This window comes from Phocoena sinus, chromosome 15 (genome assembly GCF_008692025.1).
Source record: "Phocoena sinus isolate mPhoSin1 chromosome 15, mPhoSin1.pri, whole genome shotgun sequence".
In the NCBI taxonomy this organism is placed as follows: Eukaryota; Metazoa; Chordata; class Mammalia; order Artiodactyla; family Phocoenidae; genus Phocoena; species Phocoena sinus.
Genome location: NC_045777.1, coordinates 64,782,189 through 64,802,113, shown reverse-complemented (window position 1 = coordinate 64,802,113; position 19,925 = coordinate 64,782,189). Strand labels below are relative to the sequence as shown.

The following is a 19,925-nucleotide window of genomic DNA, read 5'->3' as shown; positions in this document are numbered from 1 at the left end:
GTCCCAACTACTGCTTGCTTTTCGGCATTATCTGCTTCTGTGCTTCATATTAAATCCTTTCACTTGCTTCAATATGCACGTGCTGGATTTAGAGCCACGCTTGTCCCCCTGGGCCCGCTGGAGGGTCCCCGGCGAGGACTGCTGCCCGCCGGCTCCCGGGGCCCTCGCGTGGGCGCTGTCAGAGGCCGTGGGCCAAGCTCATGGAGGCGCGCGGGCAAATCACCGGCCTGAGAGGCCCGCAGCGAGCTACCACTGACTCTTTATAATTTGTTGTAATGTCTCTTCTCATACTAAACAAATATTCAGTTTCCTAAAAAAATAATATAAAAAATAAAGAAATGGCAGGTGTAAAGCTGGGCCCAGGGAGTTAACACACATGAGTTAAGGAGGACCAGGTAGGGAGTGTGTGACACTGGAATGTTTTCTGTCTGCTTCTCAAATGCCTCAGATGGCATTTGCATCTTTGTTTAAACAAATCTTTTTATTTTGGAAATTTTCAAACAGGACGGTATAATGAACCCCCATGTGTACCCATCACTTAGTTTCAACTATTTACCAACGTTTTGCTAGTCTTGTTTCATGCGGTCCCCCCCCCACTCTGCTGGATTATTTTCAGCAAATCTCAGGCAACATGTCATTTCACCTGTAAACAGCTCAGTATATCTCTAAGTGACAAGAACTTTTCTTTTTAAACATAATCGTCCTCACACCTCACAGAATTAAGTCAGTCCCCTGATAGAGTTGCAGAGGGCTTTCTATGGTTGGTTTATTCAAACCAAGACCCAAAGAAAGACATCATGCTGTGTTGGGTTGTTATGTCTCTTAAGTCCCCTTTATTCTTTCAAGAATTCCCCCATTGTATTATGTTGTTGATTTGTGGGAGAAGCTGAGGTGTTTGTCCTATAGAATGTTCTCTACTTTGGATTTAGTTCATTGCCTCATCATGGTGTCTTTTGTTTTCCTGTATCCCTCCTCAAATGTGGATTGAGACTTTTTATTAGATTCCGTTTCAGTTTTTAGTTATGGAAACCTCTTCGGTGGTGATAGGTACTCACGTCCGCCCCGAGGGAGGCACAGCATGTCAGGTGGATGGTGTGGGTTTGCTCCCCTACCCACACACTTTTTAACGTTTCTGTATCATTTCTTTTTTTTATTACAAACCAAACAATAGATGAAGCATCTTTAAAAAAAAAAAAAAAATGCGCCCTCTGCCCTCCTCTTTTGAATCTATTTTCCCCCAGCAGCCCTCATCTTCACAGTTCCTGTTGTTCATGCCAACATTCACACATTTTGTTTTCTTTTAAAAATAGGATTGTATCTACGTGAAACTCTGCAGTGTATTTTTTTCACTTCTCAGTATATCAGCCATCTCTCAAAGCTGATACTTAGAAGATTCAATTAGTTCTTTCCAGGAATTGTTCTCAGCGTGGCTACGTCATCTTGGATTCAGGAGTTCCCAACTTTCTGATCTGTTTTTTTCTCTGCCATTTAAAAATTATTGTGGTAAAATACATATAACATGAAATTTACCATCTTAGTCACTTTTAAGTGTACAATTCAGTGGCGTTAAGTACATGCTCAGTGTTGTGCCACCATTGCCACTGTTTGGTTCCAGAATTTGCTCATCATCCCAAACAGAAACTCTGTGCCCATTTGTAGGTTTGCTGTTAAGAAAGGCAGCTTCTCTGTACCCCAGCCCTGTTCCAAGGGGCCCGCCTGCCCTGAGCCCTTCTCTTCCCATCCTCTCTCCTACCCTCTTCCCTGCAGGTGTGTTTTTATGCGGCTGGCCACCATCTGTGTGTTGGTGTTCACTCTGGACTCCAAGATTACATCCTGCGATAACTACCCATGTGAGCTCTGTGGCTACAACCAGAAACTCTACCCGGTGAGGCTTCGGGGATGGGCATCCTTCTCGGTGGGTCATTTGGGGGTGGTAGCATTAGGGTTGAGAGAACAGCCCATGAAGCCAAGGGTTTGAATCCCAGTTGATCCCCATTCTTGCTGTGTAGCAGGGTCTGGCACACCAGGCACTTCTAATTCTAAGGGCGTGAAAACCAAAGTCTGTGCTGGAGCTCAGAGGAGCATCCGCTGATGGCTTCCAGAGGCAGCAGGATCGGGGGCTGGAAATGGCATTGGGAGAACCTGGCTTTTTCTGCTCCAAGTCAGGCTCATTTCTCTCTGGGTTTCAGTGCTGGGAGACCCAAGTTGGGCAGGAAATGTACAAGCTGATGATCTTTGACCTCATCATCATCTTGGCTGTGACACTTTTTGTGGATTTTCCTAGAAAGTAAGTGTGAGGGGTACCCCTCTTATCTCCCCCTACCCCCTCACCCTTTCCCTCATCCCCACCACAGGTTCCCATCACAGCTGCTCTTCACAAAGTGCTGGATGATTCCGCATCCTGGGAACCACTGACAGCCATTGGTGACTTTGAAAAAGCTCCAGGCCATCACCTCCCCCTGGTCCATGATGTGCCCCATTGAAAGGCAGCACGAAGCAGAAACGGTGCTGCTTTCCGCAGGGCTGCCGTGGGGTGACGTCTTGCCAGCCCCTCCGGGCTGCAGTGGATGCCACATTTCCTAGTCTGGGTTCAAGACCCAGCACTGCCGCTTCCTAGTCATGTGGCTGAGGGCAAGTTATTTAAGCTCTGTGCCTGTTTTCCTACCTGTGAGATGGGAATAGTAGCAGTGCCCACCTCATAGCACCGTTGTGAGGATCAAATGACAAAATGCAGATAAAAGTACTAAGAACACTCCACGCCACAGAACTCAACAAAACATTAACTGTCACCATCAGGATTGTCATTACTATGCTGTCATTAAAAAAAAAAAAATTATTCTCAGCATCTCGTTGAACCTTAAGTGAAACCCTGTTCACTTAGTCACTTTTTTACCCACATGTACAAATTCTCCTGGTATATGCCAGAAGTCCAGAAAGCCCTTAAAAGTCAACATTAAAAAAGAAACTGTCCTTTTAAAAAATTACACAAATATGATGTGAATATGTGCCTATTAAAGTTTTTTAATATTTAAACTTAAATAAATACAGAAATCCGGGGAATAGTGAGAATTGTCTTTTGTTACCTTACTCCTACTTCCCAGTCCCACCCCAGTCCACGGAGGTGACCATTGTTAACACTTTGGGGTAGATCCAGCAGTCCTTAAAACTAAAAACACACATTTGTATAAATACATGTGTAAGTAAACACAGAGTCTTGCTGGAAGTGTTCTTTTTTACCCCACAGATGGGATCATGGTACATCCACATGGGTCCGCATCTTGCTTTTTCTCCCTCATACAAACAAACTACCATGAACAACTTTCCCTGTCAAGGCACGTGGATTTTCCTCTCTCGCTTTAAGGACTGTACGTTATTCCACTGTACCCATGGCTTCTGATTTGTCGATGCAGCCCCTACTGATGGGCATTTAGGTTGTGTCCAGTAGTTTTGCTAATATGTGGTAATGCTACAGTGAACAACTATGTGTGTTTATCTCAGGCCCCTGGTCCTAGGGTTTTTGTAGAAAGCTTCTAGGATTCCAGGGAGTAGCATGCAGGGTGGTAGGGTCCTCATAAGCCATTTTCTGTGTGGAAGCACAGTAGCTCAATACTTTTTGGGTTGAGTGGCAAACTAGAGCACAGAGACTGCCCGTGTCATTTACTGTCAACTACAGTGCAGTGAAGTAGGCTGTGTTATAATCCCCTCACATTCCAGATGAGAAGAATGAGCCTTATCTAACGTTATTTGGCTGATAAGCTGTAGATCTGAGACTTGGGCCCTGGTGTTAATGATTCCAGAGTTCACTGTATTCTGCATCTTCTAGACATATGACTAACCAGTTTCCATGAGAAGTATGTGTGGAAACAGCCCTAATTTTGTGGATGTGGTTCTGTGGCCTTGGCTGACACTGTAGTCCAGGTGATAAATGGTCCTGTTTGTTTCCAGGATCCTGGTGACCTACTGTTCCTCTTGGAAGCTCTTTCAGTGCTGGGGACAGCAGGAGTTTGCTATCCCTGATAATGTTCTAGGGATCGTTTATGGGCAAACCATTTGCTGGATTGGAGCCTTCTTCTCACCCCTTCTTCCTGCAGTTGCAACCTTGAAGTTCATTATCATCTTTTACGTGAAAGAGGTAAGGAGAGGTAGGGTTGAGGGGTCAGTAACTGAGACCATCCTTGACCTTGCGAGACATTCGGCACACATGCTTGGAGCCCACCCACATCCCATTAGATGTATCAAAATTGCATCCCTTATTTGATACATATTTTTATTCTGGAAAAAAGACTTTGAATGGATTTTCACGTTTTTGTCATTTTGAGAGTTTGTTAGGAATGATTTTGCTCCTGTGATTTTAAAAAATGTTTTTTGTATGTAACTAAGAGTTGCGTTGCAGTTGATCAGTCAGTTGACAGTGGTTCATTTTGGTGACGTTTAACAAAAGGTTTATTAACTAAAGTTTTGTAGTTTTCTGTTTGGATTTTGGAGCTGGTGCATTTATTTTCAGTTCTCAATTATTTGTGTAGCTCCTCAAACAGCTCACAGGCCCTAGGCATTGTACCTGAACTAAGTGCTTAATGGGTGAAGTAGCTCTATAGAGGACTAACTTATCTGGGCTTATTAACCAAACTTTTTCTTTATTGTAGAGGCAATATATGCTCACTATTAAACATTTAAACAATACAGATAGGTATTCCATCCCTTCTTCCAGAGGTAGCCTCTGTTAATAACCCCTGACATTATTACCACCTACTATGCCAAGCCCTGAGGATTCATAAATGGGAGTAGTAATAATAGTAGTAATAACAATGACAACGATACACCCTTTCAAGTAGGCACTGCTAGGAACCATATTTTATAACTTAGGAAGCTGAAGTTTAGAGAGGTTAAGTAACTGGTCCAAGCTCACACAGCTTATAAATGACTCCTGGGATTTGAACCCAGGTTTACCTCACTCCAGAGCCTAAGCTCTTAATCCAGTAGGCAGGGCCTTGAATTGGGTCATACTTTCTACCTGGGTGTTTTGGCCTTTGAAGAATGTTCTGATGCTTTCATTTGGAAACTGAAATTGGCTGAAGTCACCAAGGGAGAGATGGATGCGAGAAAGCTCAGAAGAACTTGTTCTTCTTCCAGAAAATATGTTAGGCAGTGGTTTCCTAGCGTGTAGCCCAGTAAAGACAGTGTAGGGATAATGGAATGGGTCACAGGCACTGGACTGAGTTCTGACACCCCAGTCTGACTGGTCACCTGCCCCCAGACACCCTAACAGGACACCAAGTGTCCCTGGTGCTCGGTGCCTTCGGCTCACAAGATGTTCCAGCTGCTGCAGTCACAGGAACTTGATGCCCCTTCCCGAGGTTGTAGCTTTCTAGAATGTTAAGGAGGAATTGGATGCCTGTTACTGTACCCCTCTCCCCGTCCCCACCTGGTTTCTCCTTCAAGTCTTTTTTCCCTCAATGGAAATATTTATTTTTAATATACAGGAAAAATACATATGCTTGTAAAATTCAAGCAAATATCTCCTGTTTTGGTGTGTATATATTTAGTACCTATTTAAACCCCTGTAGAGAATAAATACTTTTCGAATTCTTTCAAATCATCACATTGTACGCTCTTAAGTATCTTACCATTTTATTTGTCAATTATACCTCAGTACAGCTAAAAAAAGAAAGAAATTTACAGTAAAATGTTTAAAAAAATACTAAAAAAAAACTTAAACAAGATCATACAGTACAGAGTTTTGGAATCTGCGCTTTTCATTTCACAGTGCCGTGTAGGATATAAAGCTTTTCTAAGGGCTATGTGATTTCCCATTGTGTAGATGCACTTTAACCTTTAAGGAACCCCTTGGGTAGCTACTTAGGTTGCTTTCAGTTATTCCCTGTTATTAACAACTGTAGCAGTAAATATCCATATACTTATTTTTTGACCCATTTTTAAAATCTTGGTCTGTACTGCTGACTACTCTAGAAAGATTATACCGATTTACATTCTATAATACATGACTGTGCTCATTTATCCTCAGGGAAGCTGTGCTCTTAATTTTTCCTCTTTCTTCCTCTCCCCTTAGATAAGTCTTCTTTATACCTGCAAACCCTCTCCGAGGCAGTTCAGAGCATCTAATTCTAATTTCTTCTTCCTGTTGGTGTTACTGATTGGGCTGTGCTTGGCAATAATACCTCTGACAATCAGCATTGCACGGTAAATATGACTTTGTCTTCTAGAACATTCCCTCCTTGACATGTCCGTCTTTTATGTTAAAGGCTTCATTGCATCCTTTATTGGCTTTCCTCATAGTACTCCACCCGCAGAGGTCAGTAAGTCACTCCTGGCTCAGCCAGGCCCACCTTTGTTTCGGAATATCTTGGGTCACTTCTGAACTTGGGCTTGCAGGGTTCTCACTGTGTTTGAGAGTGTCGGTTGGCTCTATTCTACCCAGATCCCTTTTCCTAGTATCTCTCTTCTAGTCCCCTTTGGGATTGTTTCTTTGTTTCTGATTATGAAGTTAATACATGGTCACTGAGAAGACTTGGAGTGTCTTCTATTGCCAAGCACTGTGCTAGCTGCTAGGGGTATAAAGACAATTCAGACATGGCACAAGGAATGTAGTGTCTAGTGTGGAATTTGGAAAAAGCAGAAATGCTCAGTCCTGAGGATGGGAAGTTGAGGGTTCAAATCCCAGTGATGCCACCCCCTAGTGTTCTAACCATTTATACCAGAGGCTGGAAAGAGAGTAAATGATTTAGGTTTTCTGGGCCATATGGTTTCTATAGCAACTGTTCAGCTCAACTGTTTACATATCATCTATGTTGCAGCCATAGATGATATATAAACTAACAGGCATGACTGTGTTCCAGTAAAACTTCATTTATAAAAATTAGGCTTGGGACTTCCCTGGTGGTGTGGTGGGTAAGACTCTGCGTGCCCAATGCAGGGGGCCCAGGTGCAATCCCTGGTCAGGGAACTAGATCCCACATGCATGCCTCAGCTAAGGAGCCCACATGTGGCAACAAAGACCAGGTGCAACTAAATAAATATGAAAAAAAAAAACAAAAATAGGCTGTGGGCCAGATTTGACCTGTGGGCTATAGTTTGCCAACCCTTGACTTACAGTCTCATGGAATTCCATTTCTTCATCTTTATTTTATTTTATCTTATTTTTTTCCATTTCTTAATCTTTAAATGAAAAGTCTAGAACTTTGAGAGGCCCGCGTACCGAAAAAAAAAAAGTATAAAGGAGTATATGGCGGAAGTTCATTCTCCAATTCTATTTCCTAACTACTTAGTTTCTGTCTAAGACAGTCATATCTGTATGTGTTTGTCTCTCTCTCAGTGGTTCTTTATTCTGTTGTATGAATGGATCATAAATTGTTCATCCATTTCCTTAAACAACATTTAGGTTGTTTCCAGGAATCTATTTTTATTCCTAAAATAGAGCTGCAGTGGAAAATTTCCTACTCAGAACTTTATGATAAGAATGTAGGCAATTCCTGTAAGCCTTAATTTAATTTTTTCCATTGTAATTTTATTTTTCCCTGCTTTTTATTTTGAAAAATTTTAATCTATAGAAAAGTTGAAGAAAGCAACAATGAAAATTTATATACCCTTTACCTGGCTGTCCCAGCTGTTAACATTCTGCTACATTTGTTTTCTCTCTGTATATACATACGTTTTTTGTGTGTGTGATGATGAACCGTTTGAAATTAAGCTGTAGGCATCATGACATTTCATTCCTAAATACTTGAACATGCAGTTCCTAAAAATAAGGACATTCTCCCTTCTATATATCCACAATAACATTATCACACCTAAGAAAATTAATGCCAATATCATATTCTTGCCATTTTCAAATTTCTCCAGTCCCAAGATAGTCTTTTATAGCTTTATTTTTTAAATGAAGATCTTTCAAGTTTTGCTCATTACTTTCGGTTGCGATGTCTCCTTAGTCTTTGATTCTTCAAACAGTTTCCTCACCACTAAATTAAGAGACTGAAGGGCAGACTCCCCACATTCTGGAGTTGTCTGATTGCTTTCTCACAGTGTCATTTAACTTGACCTTCTTCTTCTTATTTTAATTTCTGGTGCTCAATTTATTGTTGTTCTAAAATATCACCAGAGTCGCTATCTTCAAGTAACAGGTTCTTTTTTCTTTTTGAAGTATAGTTGATTTACAATGTTATGTTAGTTTCAGGTGTACAGCAAAGTGATCCAGCCGTATATATATGGCTTTTTCTTTTTCACATTCTTTTCCCTTTTAGGTTATTACAAAATATTGAGTATAGTTCCCTGTGCTATACAGTAGGTCTTTGTTGGTTATCTGTTTTACATATAGTAGTGTGTATCCCAAACTCCTAATTTATCCCTACCCGCCGGCCTTCGCCTTTGGTAACCATAAGTTAATTTTCTATGTCTGTGGGTCTATTTCTGTATTGTAAATAAGTTCATTTGTATCTTTTTTTTTAGATTCCACATATAAGCGATATCATATGATATTTGTCTTTCTCTGTCCGGCTTACTTCACTTAGTATGATCATCTCTAGGTCCATCCATGTTGCTGCATATCGCATTATTTCATTCTTTTTTATGGCTGAGTAATATTCCATTGTGTGTGTGTGTGTGTGTGTGTGTGTGTGTGTGTGTGTGTGTGTGTGTGCGCGCGCTTCCTATCCATTCATCTGTTGATGTATACTTAGATTGCTTCCACATCCTGGCTACTGTAAATAGTACTGCTATGAACATGGGTGTGCATGTATCTTTTTGAATTAGAGTTTACTCCAGGTATATGCCCAGGAGTGGGATTGCAGGATCATATGGTAACTCTTATTTTTAAACTTGACCTTCTGTCCTGAATTTCCTATAAACTGGAAGTCAGGTCTAGAGACTTGATGAGATTTCAGGGTAAGCATTTTTGACCAGAATATTCCAGAAGGCCCATGAGGTCAGGCGGATCCTCGTGGGTCACTGTTAACAAAGCTTTGTGGGTACGCAGAGGAGGGATGCTCAGCCTGTGCTGCAGGCCTGGCCCTGAGCCCCGTGCTCTGTGTCCTGGTAGCATCCCTTCCTCCAAAGCCTGTGGGCCCTTCACCAACTTCAACACCACCTGGGAGGTGGTCCCCAAGATGGTGAGCACCTTCCCCAGCTCGCTGCAGTCTCTGGTCCATGGCATCACGTCGGAAGCCTTTGCAGTGCCTTTCTTCATGATCCTCTGGTGAGTGAGAACCACCTGGGTTCTGCGGGTATTTTCCACTGTGGCTGGTGGGCTCCTCTCCGCTGGAAAATGGAGCTCACCCGCACCTCTTGATATGGTACCAAACCTCTCTGAGCCACACTTTTCCATCTCTAAGATGTCAAAATAATACCAGTAGTAATTCTTTCAGAGGGTCACTGAGCAGGTTCAGGGAGATCCCACTTGTAATGGGGATCTGTACTTAGCCAGAAGCCTGAGTTATAAAGTATAACCCAATAAATGTTGCCTATTGTTATATTACTGATTATTCACAAAATTAGTTGCTCTTTGGAAAAGGAACTGATAACTGGGCTGAGAGAAGAGCACCAGACTAGAAGCATGCACTTGAACCCTGGCTCTACCACTTACAAGCTGTGTGGCCTCAGGTCATCACATACCCTCTCTGAGCCTCGATTTCCTCACCTGGAAAATGGGAATAAGAATGGCACATACCTCATAGGGCTGTGAGAAGAAGGACACGTGGTGAAGTGCTTAGCAGAGGACCTGGCCTTTAGTGAAGGCTCGATAAATGACAAGTGTTGGGTGCAGGGGCGACGAGGGTTTTTGTGCAGTGATTCACTTTGAGTGTAATTCTAATCACAAATACCTGTTGAGGACTTACTTTGTACTAGGCATTGTTCTAATTATAGCCCATTCTCATTATTCACAAATTCCATATTATTTTTCTGTATTGCATATGTGCTTACTAGCTAAAATATTTTTGTAACCCCAAAATCAGTACTAATGGTGTTTTTTTTGATTATTTGTAGATATTCATAGAGTAGCAAAAAATTTGAGTTGCCTGATGCACAATGTCCCAGTGCATTTGGGCCGCTGTAGTGAAATATCATAGACTGGGTGGCTAAACAACAGAAATTTATTTCTTACGGCTCTGGAGGCTGGAAGTCCAAGATCAAAGTGCCAACATGGTCGGATGAAGATCCTCTTCCTGCTTACAGACTTCTTGTATTCTCATATGGCAGGAGGGACTAGGACGCTCTCTGGAGTCCCTTTTATAAGGGCACTAATCCCATTTGTGAGGACTCCTCATGACCTAATCACCTCCCAAAGGCCCCACGTTCTAATATCATCACCTTGGGATAAGGACTTCACAACATATGAATTTGAGGGGGACACAAATATTCAAACCATAGCTCAGACTGTAACTTAAGTGTCCTTTTTGTGATCCATTTAGTGCGATGTTTCTTGCATTTTGTGCTTTTGGTTGGTGATTTCACTGTTCACGCGTAGAGCTGAAGTGCCGTCTAGGGTTCCTAAGTGCAAGAAGGCTGGGATGGGTTTTATGAAGAAAACGTGTGTTAGATAAGCTTCATTCAGGCACATGTCATGGTGCTGTTGGCTGTGAGTTCAGTGATATTAAATAAGGTGTCTTGAAACAGAAACAGGGTTAGGTATTAATAACCTTCTCTCTCAAGAAACATAAAACACAGTATTGATCAGTTGACAAAAATGTTGTGACCAGGGGCATAAAGGAACCTATTCTGTATTTCCCCCCGGGGCACTGTTTCAGTGTTCCTGGAGACTATAGAACAGAAGAGAAGTACCACAAATCACTGGAATTGATTGTAGCTTACGTGTATTAACTCATGCAATCATCACAGTTATCCTACGATATAGATATTATTAGAGGAAAACCCCACCATAATGCAAGAAAGGGGTTAAAAAATGCATTTGTTAAAGGCAGGATACCTTTGATATTCATAAAATGATGTGCGGTTGCAGCCAGTTAGCCTGGAATTGCAAGGATCCCAGAGTCCAGCGGTTCCATCCTAATCGATTCACCCCAGCTGTGGTTTGGCTGGCACCATCTGGTGGTGGTTACCTGATCTGGCTTCCACATCTTTAGGGGTCATTCTTGTCCTTGGCCATGAGGACTTCCAGAAGAGAAGACTGACATCACTGATTCCCGTGGCCCTCAGCCCTCTCTGGGGAGACTGGACAGGCAGCCACCTCCCCTGCACAGAAAACAGGAACCAGTTGCCAGTCGCTTTTATTCAAAATTGTATTATCTTAGGCTTGTTATCACTGGATTTTCCTCTATTATCCCCATTTTATAGATGAGGAAACTGAGGCCAGGGAGGTTCCACAGTGATCATCCGCAGCCAGTTCTTTCTGTGCTGAGCTGACCTTCTGGCCCGTCTCCTCCTCTCTCCCCTCTCATGTGTGTGCCAGGGGAGCCTCAGCAGCTTTTAATATTAACTCTAGAAAGCAAGGCAGGAATCAATCTCTGCTACCACTGCCCAAACCCCTCTGGCTGTTTCATTTTTTCTTTTCTTTTCTTTTTGTTGGAGTATAGTTGGTTTACAATGTTGTGCTAGTTTCAGATGTATACCTCTGGTTGTTTCTGATGCCCTCTGCTTGGGAGACGTGAGGGTTTTCTTTCTTTTTTTCTAACAAAAGTAAAACTGTTCCAGGCAAAGTGTGTCGGGTTGTTTTCCAGTGGCCTTCAGATGGTACAAACTCCCTAGTGACCTCTCGCTTTTTGTTGCAGTCTCGTTATGTTCTACTTCATCGCCCTAGCAGGAGCGCACAAACGGGTGGTCGTCCAGCTCCGAGAGCAGCTGTCCCTGGTAAGGAAGCACCGGTCCCAGGGGCAAGGCTGGGACATTTACCCAGGACACTGAAAGGAATGGGGAACTCTTCCCAGGGAGAGGGTGGGATTTCCCATCACCACTCCCCCAGAACCCTGCCTTCAGGCTCGGCCTCCTCCAGCCCCATTCATTCCCTGACTCATCCATTCCCTCAACATTTGTATCCTCATACTGTGCTGGGATACACAGGTGAAGAAGAGAGACAAGGCTGCTTAGTAGTTAAAGAAAAGAGATAAATTCTAATTGCGATAACTGGTATGAAGATGATACAGAGAGGTAGTTAGAGTGGCGGGTAGACCGTCTGCTGCTGAGATGGTGGCCACGGAAGGCCTCTTTGGAGGCGGCGATGGTGGAGCTGAGACTTGAATGATGAGAGGAGCCAATTATGGGAGGTCTTGGGCATGAGAGTAACAGGCAGAGGAGGGTACATTGAGGAGTGAGCCGGGCACTCCCGGGCCCAGGGGGAAGGGCGGTGTGGCTGGAGGGTGCAGGATGATGGGGAGAGGCAAGGCGATGCTAGAGTCACAGCATAGCTGGGGTCACAACATCACCTGAGGGCTCTGCTGGGAAGTTTGGGTTTAATTCTGAGTGTGATGGGAAGCCATTGGAGGGTGGTAAGTCAAAGTCTGATGTTCATTTTTAAAGGAACATTTTTACAAGGCCACTTTGTGGACCAGGGGCTGGGGAGGGAGGAAGAGTGAAAGAGGCAATTTGGAGGTCATTGCCATGGTCCAGTGGTTATTACCTACCAAGTCTGATAGGTAATTTCTTAGGTCGAAATAATGGTATTTGTTTCCAAATATATTGAATGTGCTCTTGAACCCGTCTGTGTTTTTAGGAAAGTCGTGACAAGCGTTATCTAATCCAGAAACTAACAGAAGCCCAGAGGGATATGAGGAACCGGCTAGACTGACGGGGAGGTGCTGCAGCGTGGGGTTTACAGGCTGGCCTGGTGACCTGCCAGCCTACACCATCTACCTGAGATTTTAGCAGAAATTTTTAAATATATTTTTCTGGAATTTGGGCCTTTCCTGCAAGTGGCTCCATACGTGCAGCTCCAGTGCCTGTGTTTACATAACCCAGCCCCTGTTTAATGCTTTAGGGACTTAGAAAAGTAGGTTTGTCTGAGGCCCAGCAGCTCAGGCTCAACCAAAACACTGAAGCCATTGAAGGTTTTCAACCAAAATTGCTGAGAGACCATTTATAGTTTTACAAGCTTATTTGTATTGTCTCTTAAAGTTAACTGTAGAGGTCATCTATCCATGAGCCTGGGTTAGTTCTGTGGAGCCAGGTTCTGGGGGTTTAGGCTGAGAAGTGTTCTTTAAGAAGTAGTGACTCTCTAGGATGGTTCTGTAGACTTAGAATGGAGACTCGATTTTTTTGAAATGGAGAAACCCTTGAATTGTGATGTTTGGACCAGATGGTAGGAGCATGAAGAGGATGGTTATGTAATTTCAGCTACATGAGAAGATGTAATATGAGAATAATATTATAGGAGAGAAAAGCCCTTCCTGCTGTGTGAATGAGCAAGGCCCCGAGTGCCCTTGATTGAGCCCTATGAGGAGGGGAACAGCGGCAGGATGGCAGCCTGGATTTCGTAGCTTCCTGGGCATTTTGCCACAGCTTTGTTACTCAGGGCAAACTGCCTTTAAGGGCCTGGATATCCACAAAACTTCCGTCCCTCTAGTCCTGGGTTTGGGGACTTGGCAGAGTGCCATCCAGATGGAGAGGCAAAGTTTGTCTCTCAGTCTTCCAAAAGCCGTTTCCCTTCCTGCACTGAGGTCTCTCGATGACACTTCATGGTTCGGAACCAGGCTGGAAAGGACCGTTGAGTCTTTGAGTGTTTTGGCATGTGAGTTGCAGCATCAGGTCAGCCTGTGCCGGTGTACCAAACTAGACTGAATGCTGGCGTCTTAAATGTACGTATTCATATTTGTAAGGGCTGTTGTTTCTCTTGTGCTTAAAATTTTTAATTTTATTTTACAAAACACGCAGAGTATCTCTTCGGATTTCCGTTACCGTAAAAACCGTCTGCGATAAATACCTCATCACTGAAACTGATAGCTTTAAACCTTTTAATATAAGCCTAGATTATGGTTTAATGTAAACAGTTTTCATTCTAATACCTTCAGAATCTTTTTCAAAGTACTGTAGTTTTGTAACGACCGTGTGTACCTTCCTGCTATGGTTTTCCTTCCTTTCACTGGCTCTAAACCTTTCCTGGGGGTAGCCTGGAATTTGAAGGTGGGTGCAGGCTTCAGAAAGCTGCTGCTGTGAAGTATATTTCCCCCCCTCCCCCCATTACTCAAAAATGATTGACTCCTTGCTCTGAGAAGCAAAACAAGCTCACCATAGTTAACATATTTCTGTGTACTTGTCCCTTTGCCAAAGTTTTTTTTTTTCTGCTCTTCTACAGGTAGTATTAACACGGGATATTTTTATACCTATAAAACTGATGAGGTTTTCTTTTCTTATCTTGTTAAGGTTCATGAATTTTTAAGTCTAATAACCAGTATCATGGAATTTTGAGCAAATGGAAGTTCATTCCATCCTCACTTTTAAAAAATTCTAAATTGTTGGCATTTTTGCCTAGAGAATTTATATGTATAACATTCTTGCCTTCACCGTGCTTCTGAAAACAGTCAAGTTTTCTGTGTGTGTGTGTGTGTGTGTGTGTGTGTGTGTGTGTGTGTGTGTGATGGAAGCTCTGTTTTCTTTCCCTATGATTATACTGAAATATGCTAATATATTCGTTTTAGTTAAATGCTGCTGATTTGCATACTTCTTACTTGAATGTTTTTATATATTTTGATAACTTTAATAACTGCAGGTGATGTCTGTATAATTGTTAAAGCGCAGCTCTCGCTAACAAATGTGCATTACAACTACTGATTAAACTATGTCTTGAAGGTTTTAAAATGTGATTCTGTGTATTTGAATTCTTGGAGGCGTCTTGTTAGCGGTCAAGTGATCATGAAAGCTGTAACAGTTTGTAAAGTTGCTCTTTACCTTTTCCTAGAATCAGAAGAAAGAAGGGTTTAATTACAGAAAATCATCAAATGAGTGCTTTTAAGACTTGCTTTTAAGCCAAGGAGGGATATGTGTGTGTGTGTGTGTGTGTGTGTGTGTGTGTGTGTGTGTTTTAAACTTAAAAGACATAAAGTTATTTCAAGACTCCCCATCCCACCTCCCAGAGGGAAACACTGCTAATAATGCTTATTTTATTCTCCCAGAAAATTATATATTCAAGCAGATATGTATCTGGAGTTGGATGTGTGATATTTATTTATGAGCTTTTCCATTTTTTCTCCTTAATAACATCTTGAAGATCTTTATATGGAGAGTAGCTACTCATTCTTTTTAATGACTACATGGTATTCTTCCACTGTGTCAGTGTATGCTTTCATAATCATTCACCAATACTGGATACTTAGTTTTCAGTCACTCCCTCCTCCCATCCCCCTGCCCCGGACTCCACACACACCTCATTACAAGTACTCGGAGCTGGAATTTTGAAAGTACATGCAAACATTTCTCTTTTCTCTGTTCTATCCCATTGGCTTCAGTTTCTTGTTCTTTATCAGGGTGGCCTTGCACTTTCTTGCAATCACAGAATATTCTAATTCCAGCAAAGAGAAGAATCCAGTTTGGCAAGTCTTTAGTTTGCATTAACTCTTAAGTTAGCAAAGTAAGTTCTTGCAGCTACATATCTGATTGTAGATACCCACCTGAGTAAGTATTGGAGAAGAAAGGAATTAATTTCCTGGGATGGCACTCCAAGGTCTGATCCCTAGGAAGATAGAACTTCTGAATGTGTCTTCTTTATATAGGGTGTTGCTTTATTAGTAAATTCCATTTGGTGTATTGTCTTTCCAATGCATGGGATGTGCTCAGGACATAGAATGGCTTTGTACTTTGTGTAATTTTGTACAGGTGTCTTTACCACTGTGAGATAAAGATCCCTTATCTTTAAAATGGAAAAATAGGGCTTCCCTGGTGGCGCAGTGGTTGAGAGTCCGCCTGCTGATGCAGGGGACATGGGTTCGTGCCCCGGTGTGGGAAGATCCCACATGCCGCGGAGCGGCTGGGCCCGTGAGCCATGGCCGCTGAGCCTGCGCGTCTGGAGCCTGTGCTCCGCAACGGGAGAGGCCACAACAGTGAGAGGCCCGCGTACCGCAAAAAAAAAAAGAAAGGAAAAATAATATAGACATTCACTTCTATTTTTGAGGATTGAATTAGAGAATAATAAGCCTTTTCTTTATGAAATTTTGTATTCTCATTACAAAAATACTTGTTTATTATAGAAAATAAAGGGAACGTTGAAAGCTACAGAGAAAGCAAAAGTAAAAATCAGGTATGAGCAATATGTGTGGACATCCACTGTTAGTCTTGGCAAATTCCCTTTAAGGTAGAAAGAACAGAGTGAGGGAGGGAGGATGAAAAGAAGAGAAAGAAAAAAATTGGTATTCTCATTTCTTTTTCATAAGTGTTTTCTCATTTTATCCAAAGTTCTTTATAAGCATTTCAGTAGGTTACATAACATCATACAGATGGATCACAATTTTTTTTTTAAGTTTTTGGCCGCACCCCACGGCATGTGGGATCTTAGTTCCCCGACCAGGGATCGAACCCACACCTCCTGCATTGGAAGGCAGAGTCTTACCACTGGGCCACTGGGGAAGTCCCCACATTTTTTTTTAACATTCCCTTGCTGCTTAACATTTTGTTTTCAAATGTCCCTGATAATAAATGAGACACACAAATCTTTGTCAATATATGTATATATTTTTCTTTTGAGACAGAGACCTGGAAATGGGATTACAGCCAAGATTTTAAGGCTTTTGAGAGCTAGATTTATACTCAGGAGCTTTACATGAGAATGTTACAACACCCTCACTTTCACCAACTATTTGGATTTAAAAAGGTATATAATAGTCAATCATAATTTTAAATTATTGCAGTGTGTTAATTTGAAAACAATTAGCAACATTATTTTTACAATGGCAGTGTATCTTAAATATTTTATAGTAACGGGTAATTGAAACACAAAAGACCCCGAATAGCCAAAGCAATCTTTTTATTTATTTATTTATTTATTTATGGCTGCGTTGGGCCTTCGTTGCTGTGCGTGGGCTTTCTCTAGTTGTGGTGAGTGGCGGCTACTCTTTGCTGCAGTGCGCGGGCTTCTCATTGCGTTGGCTTCTTGTTGTGGAGCACAGGCTCTAGGCGTGTGGGCTTCAGTAGTTGCAGCGCGCGGGCTCAGTAGTTGTGGCTCGCAGGCTCTAGAGCGCAGGCTCAGTAGTTGTGGCGCACGGGCTTAGTTGCTTCGTGGCATGTGAGATCTTCCGAGATCAGGGCTTGAACCCATGTCCCCTGCATTGGTAGGAGGATTCTTAACCGCTGCGCCACCAGGGAAGCCCATAGCCAAAGAAATCTTGAGAAAGAAAAATGGAGTTGGAGGAATCAGGGTCCCCGACTTCAAACTATACTACAAAGCTACAGTAATCAAGACTGTATGGTGCTGGCACAAATACAGAAATATAGATCAATGGTACAGGATAGAAAGCCCAGAGATAAACCCACACACATATGGTCACCTAATTTATGACAAAGGAGGCAAGAACATACAATGGAGCAAAGATAGCCTCTTCAGTAAGTGGTGCTGGGAATATAGGACAGCTACATGTAAAAGAATGAAATTAGAACACTCCCTAACAGCATACACAAAGATAAACTCAAAATGGATTAAAGACCTAAATGTAAGACAGGACACTGTAAAATTCTTAGAGGAAAACATAGGAAAAACACTCTTTGACATAAACCACAGCAAGATCTTTTTTGAACCACCTCCTCGAGTAATGAAAATAAAAATAAACAAATGGGACCTAACAAAACTTAAAAGCTTTTGCACAGCAAAGGAAACCATAAACAAGATGAAAAGACAACCCTCAGAATGGGAGAAAATATTTGCAAATGAAACAACGGACAAAGGATTAATCTCCAAAATATACAAACAGCTCATGGAGCTCAATATCAAAACAAACAATCCAATTAAAAAATGGGCGGAAGACCTAAAGAGACATTTCACCAAAAAAGACATACAGATGGCCAAAAGGCACATGAAAAGATGCTCAACATCACTAATCATTAGAGAAATGCAAATCAAAACTATAATGAAGTATCACCTCACACCAGTCAGAATGGCCATTATCAAAAAATCTAGAAATAGGGCTTCCCTGGTGGCGCAGTGGTTAAGAATCCGCCTGCCAATGCAGGGGACACGGGTTCGAGCCCTGGTCCGGGAAGATCCCACATGCCGCAGGGCAACTGGGCCCATGAGCCACAACTACTGAGCCTGCGTGTCTGGAGCCTGGGCTCCGCAACGAGAGGCCGCGACAGTGAGAGGCCCGCGCACCGCGATGAAGAGTGGGCCCTGCTCGCCACAACTAGAGAAAGCCCTCGCACAGAAACGAAGACCCAACACAGCCAAAAATAAATAAATAAAAATTTATATTTTAAAAAAATCTAGAAATAATAAATACTAGAGAGGGTGTGGTGAAAAGGGAACTTTCCTTCACTGTTGGTGGGGATGTATGTTGATACAACCACTATGGAGAACAGTATGGAGGTTCCTTAAAAAACTAAAAATAGAACTACCATATGACCCAGCAATCCCACTATTGAGCATGTACCCTGAGAAAACCATAAATCCAAAAGAGACAGGTACCACAATGTTCACTGCAGCACTATTTACAATAGCCAGGACATGGAAGTAATCTAAGTGTCCATCAACAGATGAATGGATAAAGATGTGGCACATATATTACTCAGCCATAAAAAGAAACAAAATTGAGTTATTTGTAGTGAGGTAGATGGACCTAGAGTCTGTCATACAGAGTGAAGTAAGTTAGAAAGAAAAACAAATACCGTATACTAACGCATATGTATGGAATTAAAAAAAAAGGTAGTGATGAACCTAGTGGCAGGGCAGGAATAAAGACGCAGGAATAAAGACGCATAGAGAATGGACTGGAGGACGGGGGGGGGGGGGCTGGGGGAGGGGGAAGCTGGGGTGAAGTGAGAGTAGCGTCGACACATATACACTTCCAAACGTAAGATAGCTAGTGGGAAGCAGCTGCATAGCACAGGGAGATCAGCTCAGTGATTTGCGACGATCTAGAGGGGTGGAATAGGGAGGGTGGGAGGGAGGGGATATGGGGATATATGTATGCATATGGCTGATTCACTTTGTCGTACAACAGAAACTAACACAGCATTGTGAAGCAATTATACTCTAATAAAGAGGTATATATATATATATATATATATATATATATATATATATGTATAATCCAAGGGTGTAAAGTAAAAAAATGAAAGCCCCCTTCTCACTATCCCAACCCCTTGAAGTTGCCATTATTAAACGTTTTGCTGTACATCCTTTCAGGTATGCACCTTTGATTTTTTGCCCTCATATACATTACACATTCGAAAAATTATTTCTGTTCCATAGATTCCTAGAAGTAGGATTGTTGTATCAGTGGATATGCATTTTTTTAAGTGTCCAAAATTTTTTTTCTTAAGACTATTTTTTACAGCAATTTTAGGTTCACAGCAAAATTGAGGAAGGTACAGAGATTTCCCATATACCCCCTGCCTCCACACATGCACCGACTCCCCCACCAGAGTGATACATTTGTTAAAATTGATGAGTCTACATTGTCAGATTGGATATAGACTTAAAAGTAAGAAATAATTTGTTGCTAAACCTTCCCTTCCCAACCCTTCCCTTAAGAAACCAATTTGCGCCAATGTACGTTCTCACTAACAGAAAAGTGGAAATAATAATAGCAATAATAAATGTTCTCCGTAGAAAAACTAAAAATAGAGAAAAGGAGTAGGAAGAAATTTAGTATGTCAACCCCAATACCTAGAGATAACACTAATGACCATGTGGTGAATTTCAGAATGTAATTTCTACTATTTTAAAGTGGTTACAAATAGAGAAAAATCTCCTATATTGGTAAAGCATAAAACACAATGGCTATGCCAGTAAACAATTCCTTCATGGTCCTCCTTCCCAGGAACTG

At 42.1% G+C, this 19,925-nt stretch overlaps 1 protein-coding gene across 2 annotated transcripts in view; it reads left to right on the top strand.

Moving 5' to 3' along the window:
- Positions 1–14,752, top strand: part of TMC7 (transmembrane channel like 7) — a 50,977-nt gene extending 36,225 nt beyond the window's left edge. The window contains exons 10-16 of one of the 2 annotated variants that reach the window (XM_032606335.1): positions 1,768–1,885; positions 2,190–2,287; positions 3,946–4,132; positions 6,068–6,198; positions 9,050–9,205; positions 11,736–11,814; positions 12,674–14,752. In XM_032606335.1, coding sequence (XP_032462226.1) covers positions 1,768–1,885; positions 2,190–2,287; positions 3,946–4,132; positions 6,068–6,198; positions 9,050–9,205; positions 11,736–11,814; positions 12,674–12,748 — 844 coding nt within the window. In that variant the 3' untranslated portion in view covers positions 12,749–14,752. The remainder of the gene's footprint in view (positions 1–1,767; positions 1,886–2,189; positions 2,288–3,945; positions 4,133–6,067; positions 6,199–9,049; positions 9,206–11,735; positions 11,815–12,673) is intronic. The other variant, XM_032606336.1, reaches the window with a different exon arrangement.
- The last annotated feature ends 5,173 nt before the right edge of the window (positions 14,753–19,925 follow it).